We start from the raw sequence: 13,970 nt of genomic DNA, 5'->3' as shown, positions 1-13,970 counted from the left end.
CAGAGCTAAAAAGGAGTTATATTCTACAAATGCTTCATATACATAAATACACTGATAGTCACATAAATCTTAACAATGACTACAGTGATATCTGTACCATGACAGATTGGAAATTCAGATATCAGTATCACATGCAAGTTTTATATTACCGAAAGTTGATGCATCAATGACAAATTGGAGTGATTTATGAAAATAAGAAGACAAGAAATGTAATACAGGGATGATGATAATCTATTAGAATATATATAGAATAAAATCATTATAGCAAGGTTCTCTAATATCATTACAAAATCATCATAGGCATACATATTGCATAATCCTATTAGTTTTTACATGCGAACACCTAGACAGACCTGTGGCAATTTTGTATTACTGACCAACTCTATATAATGACCACCTGCCTACTGTGATCACTTTTATGCTGTATACAGATGATCAAAATACAGTCAAACCTGTGTTAACGACCACCTGTGCAGAGCGGCCACCTGCTCATAGCGACCAGCAACCACCCTATTGTATCCCTATTCACACTTTAACCTTTGTATAACGACCACCAACATTTCCATCAGACAGTCTCGGCAAAAAGACAATAGCTACTTGCGAATCGCTAACAGGAAAGTGGCCATATGTTACGTTCAGATTACCGAGTACGCAATCTTTAGGGCTAATAGACAGGGGTGACCATCGCAACTTGGTTTGTGAAGTTGCGAAAAAGTAAAACAAGCAGCCTATCGGCTGAGATAGCTCCGCTGTTAGAAATGCACATTTCAATTAAAGAACTGAAGACATCATCAGAAAATGAACAATATGTATAGTATCAAAGCAATCGGACTTACAGTTTTTAACAAGAAGTCGAAAATATCACTTTCTATCAAAAATGACTAAAATATTCACCAAAATTAGAGAATTGAAGATATCATCACAAAATGAACAAATCTGAGAAAGGTCTACATGTAGTATCTATATATGTAATATCAAAGCAATTGAACTTTTGGTTTTTAACAAGAAGTCGAAAATATCACTTTTTACCAAATATGACAAAAATATTCACCAAAATTATAGAATCCAAGATATCATCACGAAATGAACAAATCTGAGAAAGGTCTACATGTAGTATCTAAATATGTAATATCAAAGCAATTGAACTATTGGTTTTTAACAAGAAGTCAAAAATATCACTTTTTACCAAAAATTACAAAAATATTCACGAAAATTAGAGAATTGAAGATATCATCACAAAATGAACAAATCTGAGAAAGGTCTACATGTAGTATCTATATATGTAATATCAAAGCAATTGAACTTTTGGTTTTTAACAAGAAGTCGAAAATATCACTTTTTACCAAATATGACAAAAATATTCACCAAAATTATAGAATCCAAGATATCATCACGAAATGAACAAATCTGAGAAAGGTCTACATGTAGTATCTAAATATGTAATATCAAAGCAATTGAACTATTGGTTTTTAACAAGAAGTCAAAAATATCACTTTTTACCAAAAATTACAAAAATATTCACGAAAATTAGAGAATTGAAGACATCATCACAAAATGAACAAATCTGAAAGAGGTCCACATGTAGTACCTATATATGTAATATCAAAGCAATCGGACTTGTGGTTTTTAACAAGAAGTCGAAAATATCACTTTTTACCAAAAATTACAAAAATATTCACCAAAATTAGAGAATTGAAGATATCATCACAAAATGAACAAATCTGAGAGAGGTCCACATGTAGTACCTATATATGTAGTATCAAAGCAATTGGACTTGCGGTTTTTAACAAGAAGTCGAAAATATCACTTTTTACCAAAAATGATAAAAATATTCACCAAAATTAGAGAATTAAAGATATCATTACAAAATGAACAATTCTGAGAGAGGTCCACATGTAGTACCTATATATGTAATATCAAAGCAATTGCACTTGCGGTTTTTAACAAGAAGTCGAAAATATCACTTTTTACCAAAAATAACAAAAATATTCACCAAAATTAGAGAATTAAAGATATCATTACAAAATGAACAAATCTGAGAGAGGTCCACATGTACTAGTAGTACCTATATATGTAATATCAAAGCAATTGCACTTGCGGTTTTTAACAAGAAGTCGAAAATATCACTTTTTACCAAAAATGACAAAAATATTCACCAAAATTAGAGAATTAAAGATATCATTACAAAATGAACAAATCTGAGAGAGGTCCACATGTAGTACCTATATATGTAATATCAAAGCAATTGCACTTGCGGTTTTTAACAAGAAGTCGAAAATATCACTTTTTACCAAAAATGACAAAAATATTCACCAAAATTAGAGAATTGAAGATATCAACATGAAATGAACAAACCTAAGAGAGGTCTACCCAAGGTACATATACACCAAGTATCAAAGCATTCAGGCTTGTAGTTTTCAAGAAGAAGTCGAAAAAGTAAAACATTGACACGGACGACGGACGACGACGACGGACGACGACGACGGACAATCACTCATATGATAAGCTCCGCTCGACAAAGTCGACAGCGGAGCTAAAAAAAGTTGAATATCATCTGAATGTAACGTCTGGAGACTGGAAAGATTTTAACAACAAATTAAAACAGTTTCATTCAAAGTTTGAAATGAAAAACTAGCTTGTTTCCGATCGGTACTACCCCGGTATACTATCGATCCCCATCCGGCCAGCGGCACTTCTGTGGACTGTCTTGCACATTGCACATGAAGAGCAAATTCCCCCCCCGTCTCGAAAACAAGAAAAATGAACTAGTTTTATTAAATGAGAGATGTTTTATTTACCTTGTCGACATGAAATATCCAAACAAACGGATTGCAAAATCCGACCTATTTTGGCCGCCATGTTGTTTGTTGTTGATCGTTATAAATTATGCTAATGAAGCTAGCGCATGGGCAAAACGTATTGTTACTGAGGGGGTCATCTCGGGGTTATTCTCAACGAAAGATGTTTTCTATTTTGATCCTCTTTTTTTTTTATAAACGGTAATATCAACAATTCGCAATCGAGAAAATTCATTTGGGCAGTTTTGACACGTTGATGCTTGCAACAAATAACTGTAAAATTGCGTGTACGACCCGGGTGTACGATCAGTGTTTAATTTCCGGTTCGTTTGACTTTCTGATTCAACACCAAGAGTTGGAGCAATCGTTATGAGTTTGGTAAATTTTGTTTATTACCAATGCTTTTTCATTTTGCCTGTGCATTTTGTCACAGTGTACAATTGACAATACTAACGATGGGACTGATTACCGCCTGTGATGGAATATGTGTTAGAGACTGGGGATTAAGACTGTGTCGAGAGTGTGAAAGTCCGAGCTGAAATGCCAATGCGGCCGATCGTTGACAATCGTTCTTATGCATTAAATACACCAATGAATCCATGGGCAGAATCACTTGGTTTCAGTGAATTTACATGATATAATTTGTAGTAAAAAAGTAAAGCTGTGTAATTATCCAGATGAAAATGATTGACTTTTATTTAAAAAGGCCTATTCATTGTAGGTTTGTTTTTATGTTTTGCTTATGATCTCCCTTAAAATTCCGGCCCTAATTAATATTCATGATTAAATGAATAAATTAGACCACCTCCATATAAAGACCACCTGTCTATAAAGGACAGTTTGGCTCAGTCCACTGACTGTCCTTTATAGACAGGTGTGACTGTATTTGACATGCACATGTAAGTCACTATGTATAGGGCTAATACAAAGTTTGAAAGAAGTGGTTTTGGACACGTTTACAGACTGTGATTTTTTAAATTTTTAACTAAATGGCCGTTAATTCAACAAATTTGATCAAATAACAAAATAACACAACTTACAGTTTTACCTACAAGTATAATACTTGTGTTCACGCTTTTAACTGAATTAGGCAATATACAATGTATAAGGATTTTGTAATGGATGCAAATCAAAACAAAACGGCCACCAGTTGGCAATTTTGTTCTGATCTCAAAAAAAATATGAGGTGTACCTGTAACACAATAATGCATAGCCTTAATACAAAGATTGAAAGAAACACTCTGTTCAGCTCAGAGAAGCAGCTGGACTGTTTACAGACTACGATTTTTGGACTATAGACAAAATGGTGTGTACCTTAAGGTAGCGAGAAGGGAAATTTTCACTTTTTTCTTGATTTTTCAAAAATTGATAAAACGATTACTTTAGACCTTGATACATCATCCCAGGTTTACAAAAGATCGAAATTGCGAAATAACGTTGCTTAAATTAGTGTTTTAAAACGCTAGCAGAAAAGACTGCAACTGCCGTTTCGTGGATATTTGCATAATGTTTATCTTTGGAAGGATTTAAATGATAACATCTTATCTGTATACTCTGTTGTTGACGATTCTGATATAACGGATGATAAGCTTCCTGTCGCAAACAATACGTGTTTATCTAACGTCCATTGTCAGCATTATTGTCAGTCGAGACTTCGTCGGAGAAACATGGTCATACAGTTCTCATTTCGCCCAACCTTCCGCTTTTACTCGACCGCTTATTGCTTAATTTCCGACCATGCGGTCTTGTCCGACCGGAAACCGACCACATTTTAATCGCGTTTTTTTTCTCGCTCGCTTGCTCATTGAAACACTGACCGCTCGCCCAAACACTGATCACAGGCACATGAGTGATCGAAATAGTGGTTTTGATAGTAAAGTGTGAACATACAACTAGTATTAACTATTATTAAATTCTGAGCGACACTCAAATCTAATAGTTGTATGACACTTGTATCGTGAAAGCAACTGAACTGGAACCTCTTGTTATGTGTTTTGGGTGCTTGTACTAGATGTAACATTTTTTATTATTTTAATGAGGCAGAAAAAAGCATAGGTAACTCATTTTGACAGAGCAGAGAAACGAGGAAATGTTAATGATTAATTCCAAAAATAACGATACCAAATCCACATCGGCCGGTCTGGTAAAATTTGACATTCAATTTTCAAAAATAAATCACGATCATTGAATGAGTTCAGTCTATGTGACCGTATACGTACCCTAAAAGTGTTCCCACAACAAATATTTTCGACTAAAAACGGCCACATGCCCTGAAAAAATCAAACAGAGCTTGACATGTATGAATAATTTATTGGGCTTAAAAGAAAAACGTGTCAAATTTAGTTGTAGCCATAAATATTTGGTGACCAGTCGATGAACAATTTGAAACTCAGGATTCACACGGAAGTCCTTCAGGGCTGAAAATCATCGACCCTACTCTGGTTTACTTTATTTCCCAACTTGCAGAGAAAACTGATTCGCCGTGGACTCTAATATATCTCAGCCTAGTATTTTCTTTTTGAACTGAGGTCAAATTCCACCCGTTTGTCAAAATATACCGATGTTTTTCAGCGAATAATTTTGAAGCCTGTCACAGCACAAAAACACGGAAATTGGATGGTACGACAACCCTTCAATTAGCGTAAAATATGCTTTGTTACAACAGCATTGATTGGCTGAAAGTCACATGATCGGAACACGACCTGGGTCACAGAACCATATTTGTCCGTACTATCAACAGGACCTCGCAAAAGAACCACTCCTACATTTTTAATCTTTTTTAGCGCGACCGAGCGGGCGGGCGTTCGGTGATATTTCGGGGTTTGCGGAAATTGTCCGGTCGAATTCAACAAGCGGTCGCAAAAGCTAATACCATTTTTTTCTAATGCAATGGCGAAGAAAAGAAAGCGTTGACAGACGGGGCAAAGAAAAATCTTCCACTCAGTGTTGCACTCTGAAACAGCAATTTTTTTTCAAACATCGGCCATTTTGTTTCACAATAAAAACCGTTTTATTATCAGAGACACTTGAAGGATTAGCTTGTTTGTAAACTGTCAGCGTGTACAGTGGGACAGTAATGTTTGTCAGAGGATTATCCCTCGTTGTTCGTTTGCATAACAATGCAAACCCGAGCGTTCCTGGAGTACGGACTCAAATGCCAGCAGTTTTCATCATTTTTCATGCTCGAGCTTGAAATTATTCATTATCTGACACTCTTTATGAGTTCTATGATATCAGTGGTTAATATGTTTGGCCATTTTTAGTGTATATTTATAATAATGCAGCAAATCTACAGTGTTTTTATATCCAAAACTGTTTTTCGCGTTTTTCTCGAGTTGAAGTTTTGACTGAGTACAACTCATTGGGACCGCCGCCAAATCAAGTGCGTTCGGACTAGGACATTCAAACTCGCAGTTATCGTTCAAAAGATAATGATGTTATATATATAAATATGTCTGGGTTTTTAAAGAAAAAGCTTTGTCACAGAATATTAGTCTGTTAAAGGTGCCAAGTATGAAATAATTTGGGGACCAAAAAACAAACCTGCATAGAAATCGGAATAATAGGTCTTTTGATTACCGGGGACACTTTTCAATGGACTTGATTACGGACAATGCATGACGTAAATTTCACCAGGAAATTCCGCAGTGTGCTCTCGCAATCGCGGACTTAGTCATTTTTACAAGGTTCGCCATTTTTGATGTCACGTGATAATTATGTAAACAATGACTGTCCAGTTTGTGCGAACTTGTACCTCTATACTTAGTCTTTTGATATATATAACCTAAATTACTGTTCTGAACGAGACAACAGACAGAGAATGTTTTCTTTAAAAACGTCACAAAACCCTTCTCGCTACCTTAAACCTAATATGCATGATCCTCATTTTTCAAGTTTGAATGAAATTTTTGAGAAACAGTTTCGGACACAACTGTGATTTTAGGATTTCAGTCAATTCAACCAATTTGATTAAACCACAAAATAGCACAACAGTATTACCTATGAGTATAGTACTTGTGTACTACTCTATATCAAAACCACCTGTCTAAAAAAAGACCATTAAGTGCCTCAGGTGGTCGTTATATACTAGTTTGACTATAAATATTGATGCTATATAAAATTACCTTGACCAGTCTATTCTGTAGCATATTCATTGCTATTGTAAACATGAAGAGTACTCAAGTATGAAACACTTTCAAAAAAGAAGAGTTGTACTTTTGCAGAAAAGAATTTTGTATGTCAAGGTCATGTATGCATCAGGGTTGAGTAGAACAGATGAGATCAAAAGATGCCTTCTTATTGGTTGGCATAATCACCACCATGAACATGGTAGTCACATAAAGGACAGACCAGTCATGGAAAATTTTCGTGTCAATGCCCGAGATTTTACAAAAGTGTTTTTGAGGGGAAAACCTGCCAATCCCAGTGATTGCACCAGAAAATGATGGGACACCATTGTTTATGTTGTTTTGACTGTCAATCTGTCATTCATTTTGCATTATATTTTTAATCTAGTAAGTAAATTGGCTGTGAGATTAGGCTTAACTGGAGGTGCTTCCCTTTAAGGAATTATCATATAAAACAATAAAATTGCCACAGCTGGGCCAATCTATGCAGCACTCCAAAAAAAACATATTTGAGGCTTCTGATAGTCCACAATAAAAAAACATAGAAAGTGATGTTATTTTAATTATTAAAATTACAACATTGCATTGTGCAGTATTAGAGTAGAACGTACATCATTGTTGACTGTCAGCCTGTCATCTGATTAACCATGCCAAAGGTCAAAAGGTTTCATGCTTATGACATTAGCCATGGCATTTTGCCAGCAGTCTTCAGCTATTGTATGTGGGTATAATAAACAACCATTCACTGTTTACCTACCGATGGAAGGAGACTTAAATGGATATTTTTCAGGAAGGTCCACCCTAACTTTCCAAACACCACCTTCATACGGTGCTGAAAAAAATAAAATATATATGATTAAAGATAACTTACATAACAGACAAGTATAGCAACCAATAATGTAGGACATAGGTGCTCCAATAGTTTTATTCACCATTTGAAAGTCCTATAATTTTAACAGTCAAAACAATTAAACATTAGTTATTGGCCTGTTGAACAATATTATGCACTAGAATCAATTTGTATTCCTATCTGGCATTCAATTCACTTATTGTGACAGTGAAATATATGCCAAATGTACATGTCTGTCTCCAGTACTACATATTAATTACATGTACATCATTTCTACTTGAAATTATTGTTTTGCCTCAGTAGATTATATACATAGCATGGGTATATGTATGAGTCAGCAAATATAGAATTTAATACACTGACTGGGTATCAGAGAATTAATTCTGGATTATGATCTGCAGTAGAATTTCTGTTTTAATATCAACCGTAATTAATAAAAAAAATTATACAAAATGAATAGTTGCATTAACATCACTTAAGAAAATTATCTTGAACAGCAGAACAGTATATATCTGTATAAAGGTTTTATTGCATCAGTGTGTATATGCTATAATTTATATTGTATTGTACAAGTAGAATACTAGTATAAAGATTGTAGGTTACCAACCAACTATTAACAAACAATATAAGCACAAAATATATTCCCATGTATTTCACACACAAAAATCAACTATAAATTATTTCATTATTTCCTGCATATTCCATATATGTTGGTCTACAATAATTAATTACATATTAAACCATAGTGAAATTATTCACCAAGAAATGAACATAGTCAAGTAAAAAGTAACAAATAATTTAATTGAAAAAATAACAGAATAACAGCAAGAAAATAATCCCTGGCTGTTAGTCTTACACACAAGCAATATAATTCAATTTTCTGTTGTACACAAGTCTCCATTGAAATTCACCTCAAATATGATAACATATGTAGCCTACTGACTGATAATACTACAATGTGTGTTCTCACATAGAAATTATCATGTATCTAAATAGATGTGTGCTGTGGTCAACAGCTGGCAAAATACTTGTTATCAATTTAAATGAACTTTACAAAGCTTACTATAATGTTAATTGTTATACTCATCTACAATTTATTTTAACAAGGTGTAAATTAGAGAAAACAAAATAAATTAATTACACATCCATGTATGTACAGTAAAATTGTATTATTATAAATATCTATATTCATTTGGCAATAACAAAATGTAAATGTATATCAATATATCATAGGCAATACAATGTGTGATTATTGAAAAAGCTTCTAAAATATCATTTTAACCCAGCATAAAAAAAAAATTGCTCGTTAAACTGATATTGTCTTTGCTCTCTACCTCTATCAGAAGAGCACATTAAATAAGTCACATATGTTGAGTGCTGAATTATTAAAATATTACCCATTTTTTATCATGAAACACCTCTGTAATTACTAAGCACATAAATATAAATACTGTTTGCTTTATTAAAAAAGCACTTGTGCTTGATTATGTAAAAGACAGAGGTGAATCTATATTTGTTGAAAGTGAGATATTTTGATGATCTAGTATACATTAGTTTCCAAATGGCAACCAAGCTCAAACGTAACAAAGACACAACCTAGAAGACGCATGATTTGAAAACAAAACAAGCAGCCTGTCGGCTGAGATAGCTCCGCTGTTAGCAATGCACATTACAATTAAAGAACAGAAGATATCATTAGAAAATGAACAATATATATATAACAAGCAGCCTGTCGGCTGAGATAGCTTCGCTGTTAGCAATGCACATTGCAATTAAAGAACAGAAGATATCATTAGAAAATGAACAATATGTATAGTATTAAAGCAACAGGACTTGCTGTTTTCAACAAGAATTCAAAAATATCACTTTTCACCAAAAATAATCATCACAATTAGATAATTGAAGATATCACCACAAAATTAACAAATCTGAAAGAGGTCCACACGTAGTACCTATATATGTAATATAAAAGCAATCAGACTTGCGGTTTTCAACAAGAAGTCAAAAATATCACTTTTTACCAAAAATTACAAAAATATTTACTAAAATTAGAGAATTAAAGATATCATCATGAAATGAACAATTCTGGGAGAGAACCACATTTAGTACCTATATATGTAATATCAAAGCAATTGGACCTGCGGTTTTTAACAAGAAGTCAAAAATATCACTTTTTATCAAAAATGACAAAAATATTCACCAAAATTAGATAATTAAAGATATCATTACAAAATGAACAAATCTGAAAGAGGTCCACATGTAGTACCTATATATGTAATATCAAAGCAATTGGACTTTTGGTTTTTAACAAGAAGTTGAAAATATCACTTTTTACCAAAAATTACAAAAATATTTACTAAAATTAGAGAATTAAAGATATCATCATGAAATGAACAAATCTGGGAGAGAACCACATTTACCGGTAGTACCTATATATGTAATATCAAAGCAATTGGACCTGCGGTTTTTAACAAGAAGTCAAAAATATCACTTTTTACCAAAAATTACAAAAATATTCACCAAAATTAGATAATTAAAGATATCATTACAAAATGAACAAATCTGAAAGAGGTCCACATGTAGTACCTATATATGTAATATCAAAGCAATTGAACTTTTGGTTTTTAACAAGAAGTTGAAAATATCACTTTTTACCAAAAATGACAAAAATATTCACTAAAATTAGATAACAAAAGATATCATTACAAAATGAAGAATTCTGAGAGAGGTCCACATGTAGCATCTATATATGCAATATCAAAGCAATTGGACATGCGGTTTTTAACAAGAAGTCAAAAATATCACTATTTACCAAAAATGACAAAAATATTCACCAATCTAAGAGAGGTCTACCCCAGGTACACACCAAGTATCAAAGCATTCAGCCTTGTAGTTTTCAAGAAGAAGTCGAAAAAGTAAAACATTGACACAGACGCTGACGGACGCCAGACGCTGACAAACAATCACTCTTATGATAAGCTCCGCTAACCAAAGTCGACAGCGGACCTAAAAATTCCAACATACCGTACTTCGGCATCGATAATTCACTTCCGCATTGCGTTACCAGAAAGTCTACGAAGAATTGCGTCGGTACAACACAGCATTCTGATTGATTAATAACAAACTTGACCCATTAGGTCAAAGGATGTTGTTAAATGCAAATGCAAATACATCATGGCGAAAACCGTGGAAAGTGCTTTTCATCACGAGTTTGCGTACGATCCAACACATTCGTCAGTGGAGATAATGATGAAGATTTTGGCTTTGACTGTGTTCCTACAGGCTCTAATATTTTTAATCTCGTAAATTCGGGTGATACATAATTAATATTCTAATAAAATGTGCATATTTTTTGTGACCATTTCTGTTTCTTCATTGTAAAAGTCCATGACAACGCAACTAATTTCGTAATGTTATTTTTTCCCTCAAAGACGTGATATCCCCCTCAATCTGTCACATGGTGAATCAAAATTGTCATTTGCACTCTTTTCCAAAGGGGGTGCTCAGGTAAGCACCCACCCCTAAAAAATCATGATTTTTTGAGTTGAAGACCTTGGAGCTAATGTGGCCGAGTACGGTACGTGTCAGAAATGGTTAAGAACATATGGTAGCCAGTTGGTCATTTTGAACAAAAGTCAACACCAGTTTAGTTAAATTTCATCCAAATCTCAAAATAACTGAAGAGAACATGCAATCTCTCTTGCAATTGTAATAAATTCAAACAGAATCTGTAAAAGTGTATCTCAGAAATAGATGGAACACTTGTAATAAACCGAAATAGCCACCAGACTGTCATTTTAAATAAAACTGTGAAACAAAATTACGTGCATCACTAACCAACCATGAGCAATGTCAATGCCAAGTTTTTAAGAAATCAGCAAAGGCATGCTCAAGAAACAGTTGGTGACATGCTGTTTTTTGGTGATTTGAAAACAAATCAAAGAAAGCTTAGAAAGAACTCCCGTGTGCTGAGAGTTTTGGAGACACATTAAAAATTAATTCAAAATTACTTGAACTTGAGATATTGATGGAAATGCAGAAAACTAATTATGCAAATAAGGTAACTAATATGAACACATTTAAGTGTAAAACTAATAAGGTCTGCGCAATGTAAAAGTAATAAGACCTGCATAATGTAATATCTATGTACCAAGTTTCATTGAAATGTGATTAGAACCAAAAAATTATTAATTATTGTGCTAACAGATTTTAACCCAAAATTAATCAGGCTGTCTATTGTCCTAGAGCATTTATGTACCAAGTTTTATTCAAATGTGATGATCAATACTTGAGATATCAGTATTAATTAATTAATTAATTAATTAATTAATTAATTAATTAATTAATTATGTTAATTAGGTGATTAAGAAGAATAAATATTTACCAAAACTAATATGGTGTATAGTCCTACACATGTAGGTTCATTGAAATGTGATGAGCACTCTTTAAAAGTTTCATTAAAATTCAATGAGTGGTTCTTAGGACAAATTAACTAATTAAGCAAATTAGTAGTTAATATGCACAATAATTTATCCTAAAATTAATCAAGTCTCTGCATAGTCCTAGAAGATCTATGTCGCAAGTCTCATTGAAATGTGATGATTAGTACTTGAGATATCAGGTGAAGGGCTGAAAATTAACTAATTATGCTAATAAGGTGATTAATATGCACAAATATTTCTCCAAAAACTAATTAGGTCTCTGCACAGTCCTCAAGTAACTATGTACCATGTTTCATTGAAATGTGTTCATTACTACTTGAAATATCAATAGCTGAAAATTAATTAATTATGCAAATTAGGTAATTAATATGTACTGATATTACCCTAAAAACTATCTGTGCAGTCTCATATGACATCTATGTACCAAGTTTTATTGAAATGTTATGATTAGTACTTGAGATATCAGTGGAAAAGCCGAAAATTGATTAATCATTATGCAAATTAGGTAATTAATATAAACAGATTTTTACCCAAAACTAATGAAATCTGCGCATTAGATCAGAGCATCCATGTGCCAAGTTTCATCAAAATCCAATGAGTGGTTCTTCAAATATCAGTGGAACAGTCATGGAACAGCTTAAAATCAGTTAATTATCATGCAAATTAGGTATTTAATATTCATAGATTTTTACCAAAAACAAATCAAATCTGCGCATTAGTTCAGAGCATCCATGTGCCAAGTTTCATCAAAATCCAATGAGTGGTTCTTCATATATCAGTGGAACAGTCATGGAACAGCTAAAAATCAGCTAATTATCATGCAAATTAGGTAATTAATATTCATAGATTTTTACCAAAACCTAATCAACTCTGCGCATTATCCCAGAGCATCTATGTACCAAGTTTCACCAAAATTTGATTAGTGGTTCTTGAGATAACGGTGGAACAAAAAAAGTGACATACATACATACATACATACATACATACATACAGACATACGGGCATACAGACATACAGACAGGGTAACTGCAAAGACTCCCTTTTGTGCTTCGCACACGGGAGTCAAAAATTATGCCCATGATGTCAACCATGAATCTAAATTTACATGCATTTGTATATCATTAGGGGCCCAAGCCCGAAGGGCGAGGCCCCTATTATTATCGTTCGTTTTTTTCTTCTTCTTCTTTCTTTCTTCCGCAACTCCTTTCGTCAAGTTTTTTGAGAAAACTGCTGAACAGAATAGTGTGATAATCTCCAAACTTATACTCTGTATTGTGAACTGGTGTATAAGACTTTTAGAATTTTGATTGGTCAATTGGTTTGGCAACCATATTGGATTGAAATAAAACCGGAAGTGGCCGTTTGACAACTTTCTGAGGGTCTATGCGTCTAGATTTTTTTATGGTATATAGTACAACTCATGTGTAATAGATATCAGCTATAAAAACTTTAGCGGTCATGTGACTTTTCCTGCCATTTTGTTTTCCCTGAAAACAGCAAAAAACACTTAAAAATCTTCTTCAGAACCACCTAGCAGAATGCTCTCGTATGTAGTATTTAGCTTCTATATATGAATCCCATTTATGTTTGAAACAATTATTATGATTGGTCACGTGGTTTGGCCACCATTTTGGATTTCTTCTAAACAGGAAGTAGTTTTTTTACTCTGGCAACACTTGAGGGATTATTTTCAATTTTGCTTCATGGTATCTGTATGTCAAACCCTTTCAGAAACCTAAAAAAGATTTCAGAT

At 33.4% G+C, this 13,970-nt stretch overlaps 1 protein-coding gene across 1 annotated transcript in view; it reads right to left on the bottom strand.

Moving 5' to 3' along the window:
* LOC102802702 (ubiquitin-conjugating enzyme E2 H) overlaps window positions 1–13,970 on the bottom strand; it is a 43,497-nt gene that overhangs the window by 13,864 nt on the left and 15,663 nt on the right. Inside the window, exon 3 of the mRNA XM_085497156.1 lies at window positions 7,683–7,757. Within this exon, the coding sequence (XP_085353282.1) occupies window positions 7,683–7,757 (75 nt within the window). The remainder of the gene's footprint in view (window positions 1–7,682; window positions 7,758–13,970) is intronic.

This window comes from Saccoglossus kowalevskii, chromosome 3 (genome assembly GCF_978046115.1).
Source record: "Saccoglossus kowalevskii chromosome 3, keSacKowa6.1, whole genome shotgun sequence".
Classification (NCBI taxonomy): Eukaryota; Metazoa; Hemichordata; class Enteropneusta; family Harrimaniidae; genus Saccoglossus; species Saccoglossus kowalevskii.
Note: the sequence above shows the minus strand (reverse complement) of the source record. Positions and strands in the feature narration are given on the sequence as shown.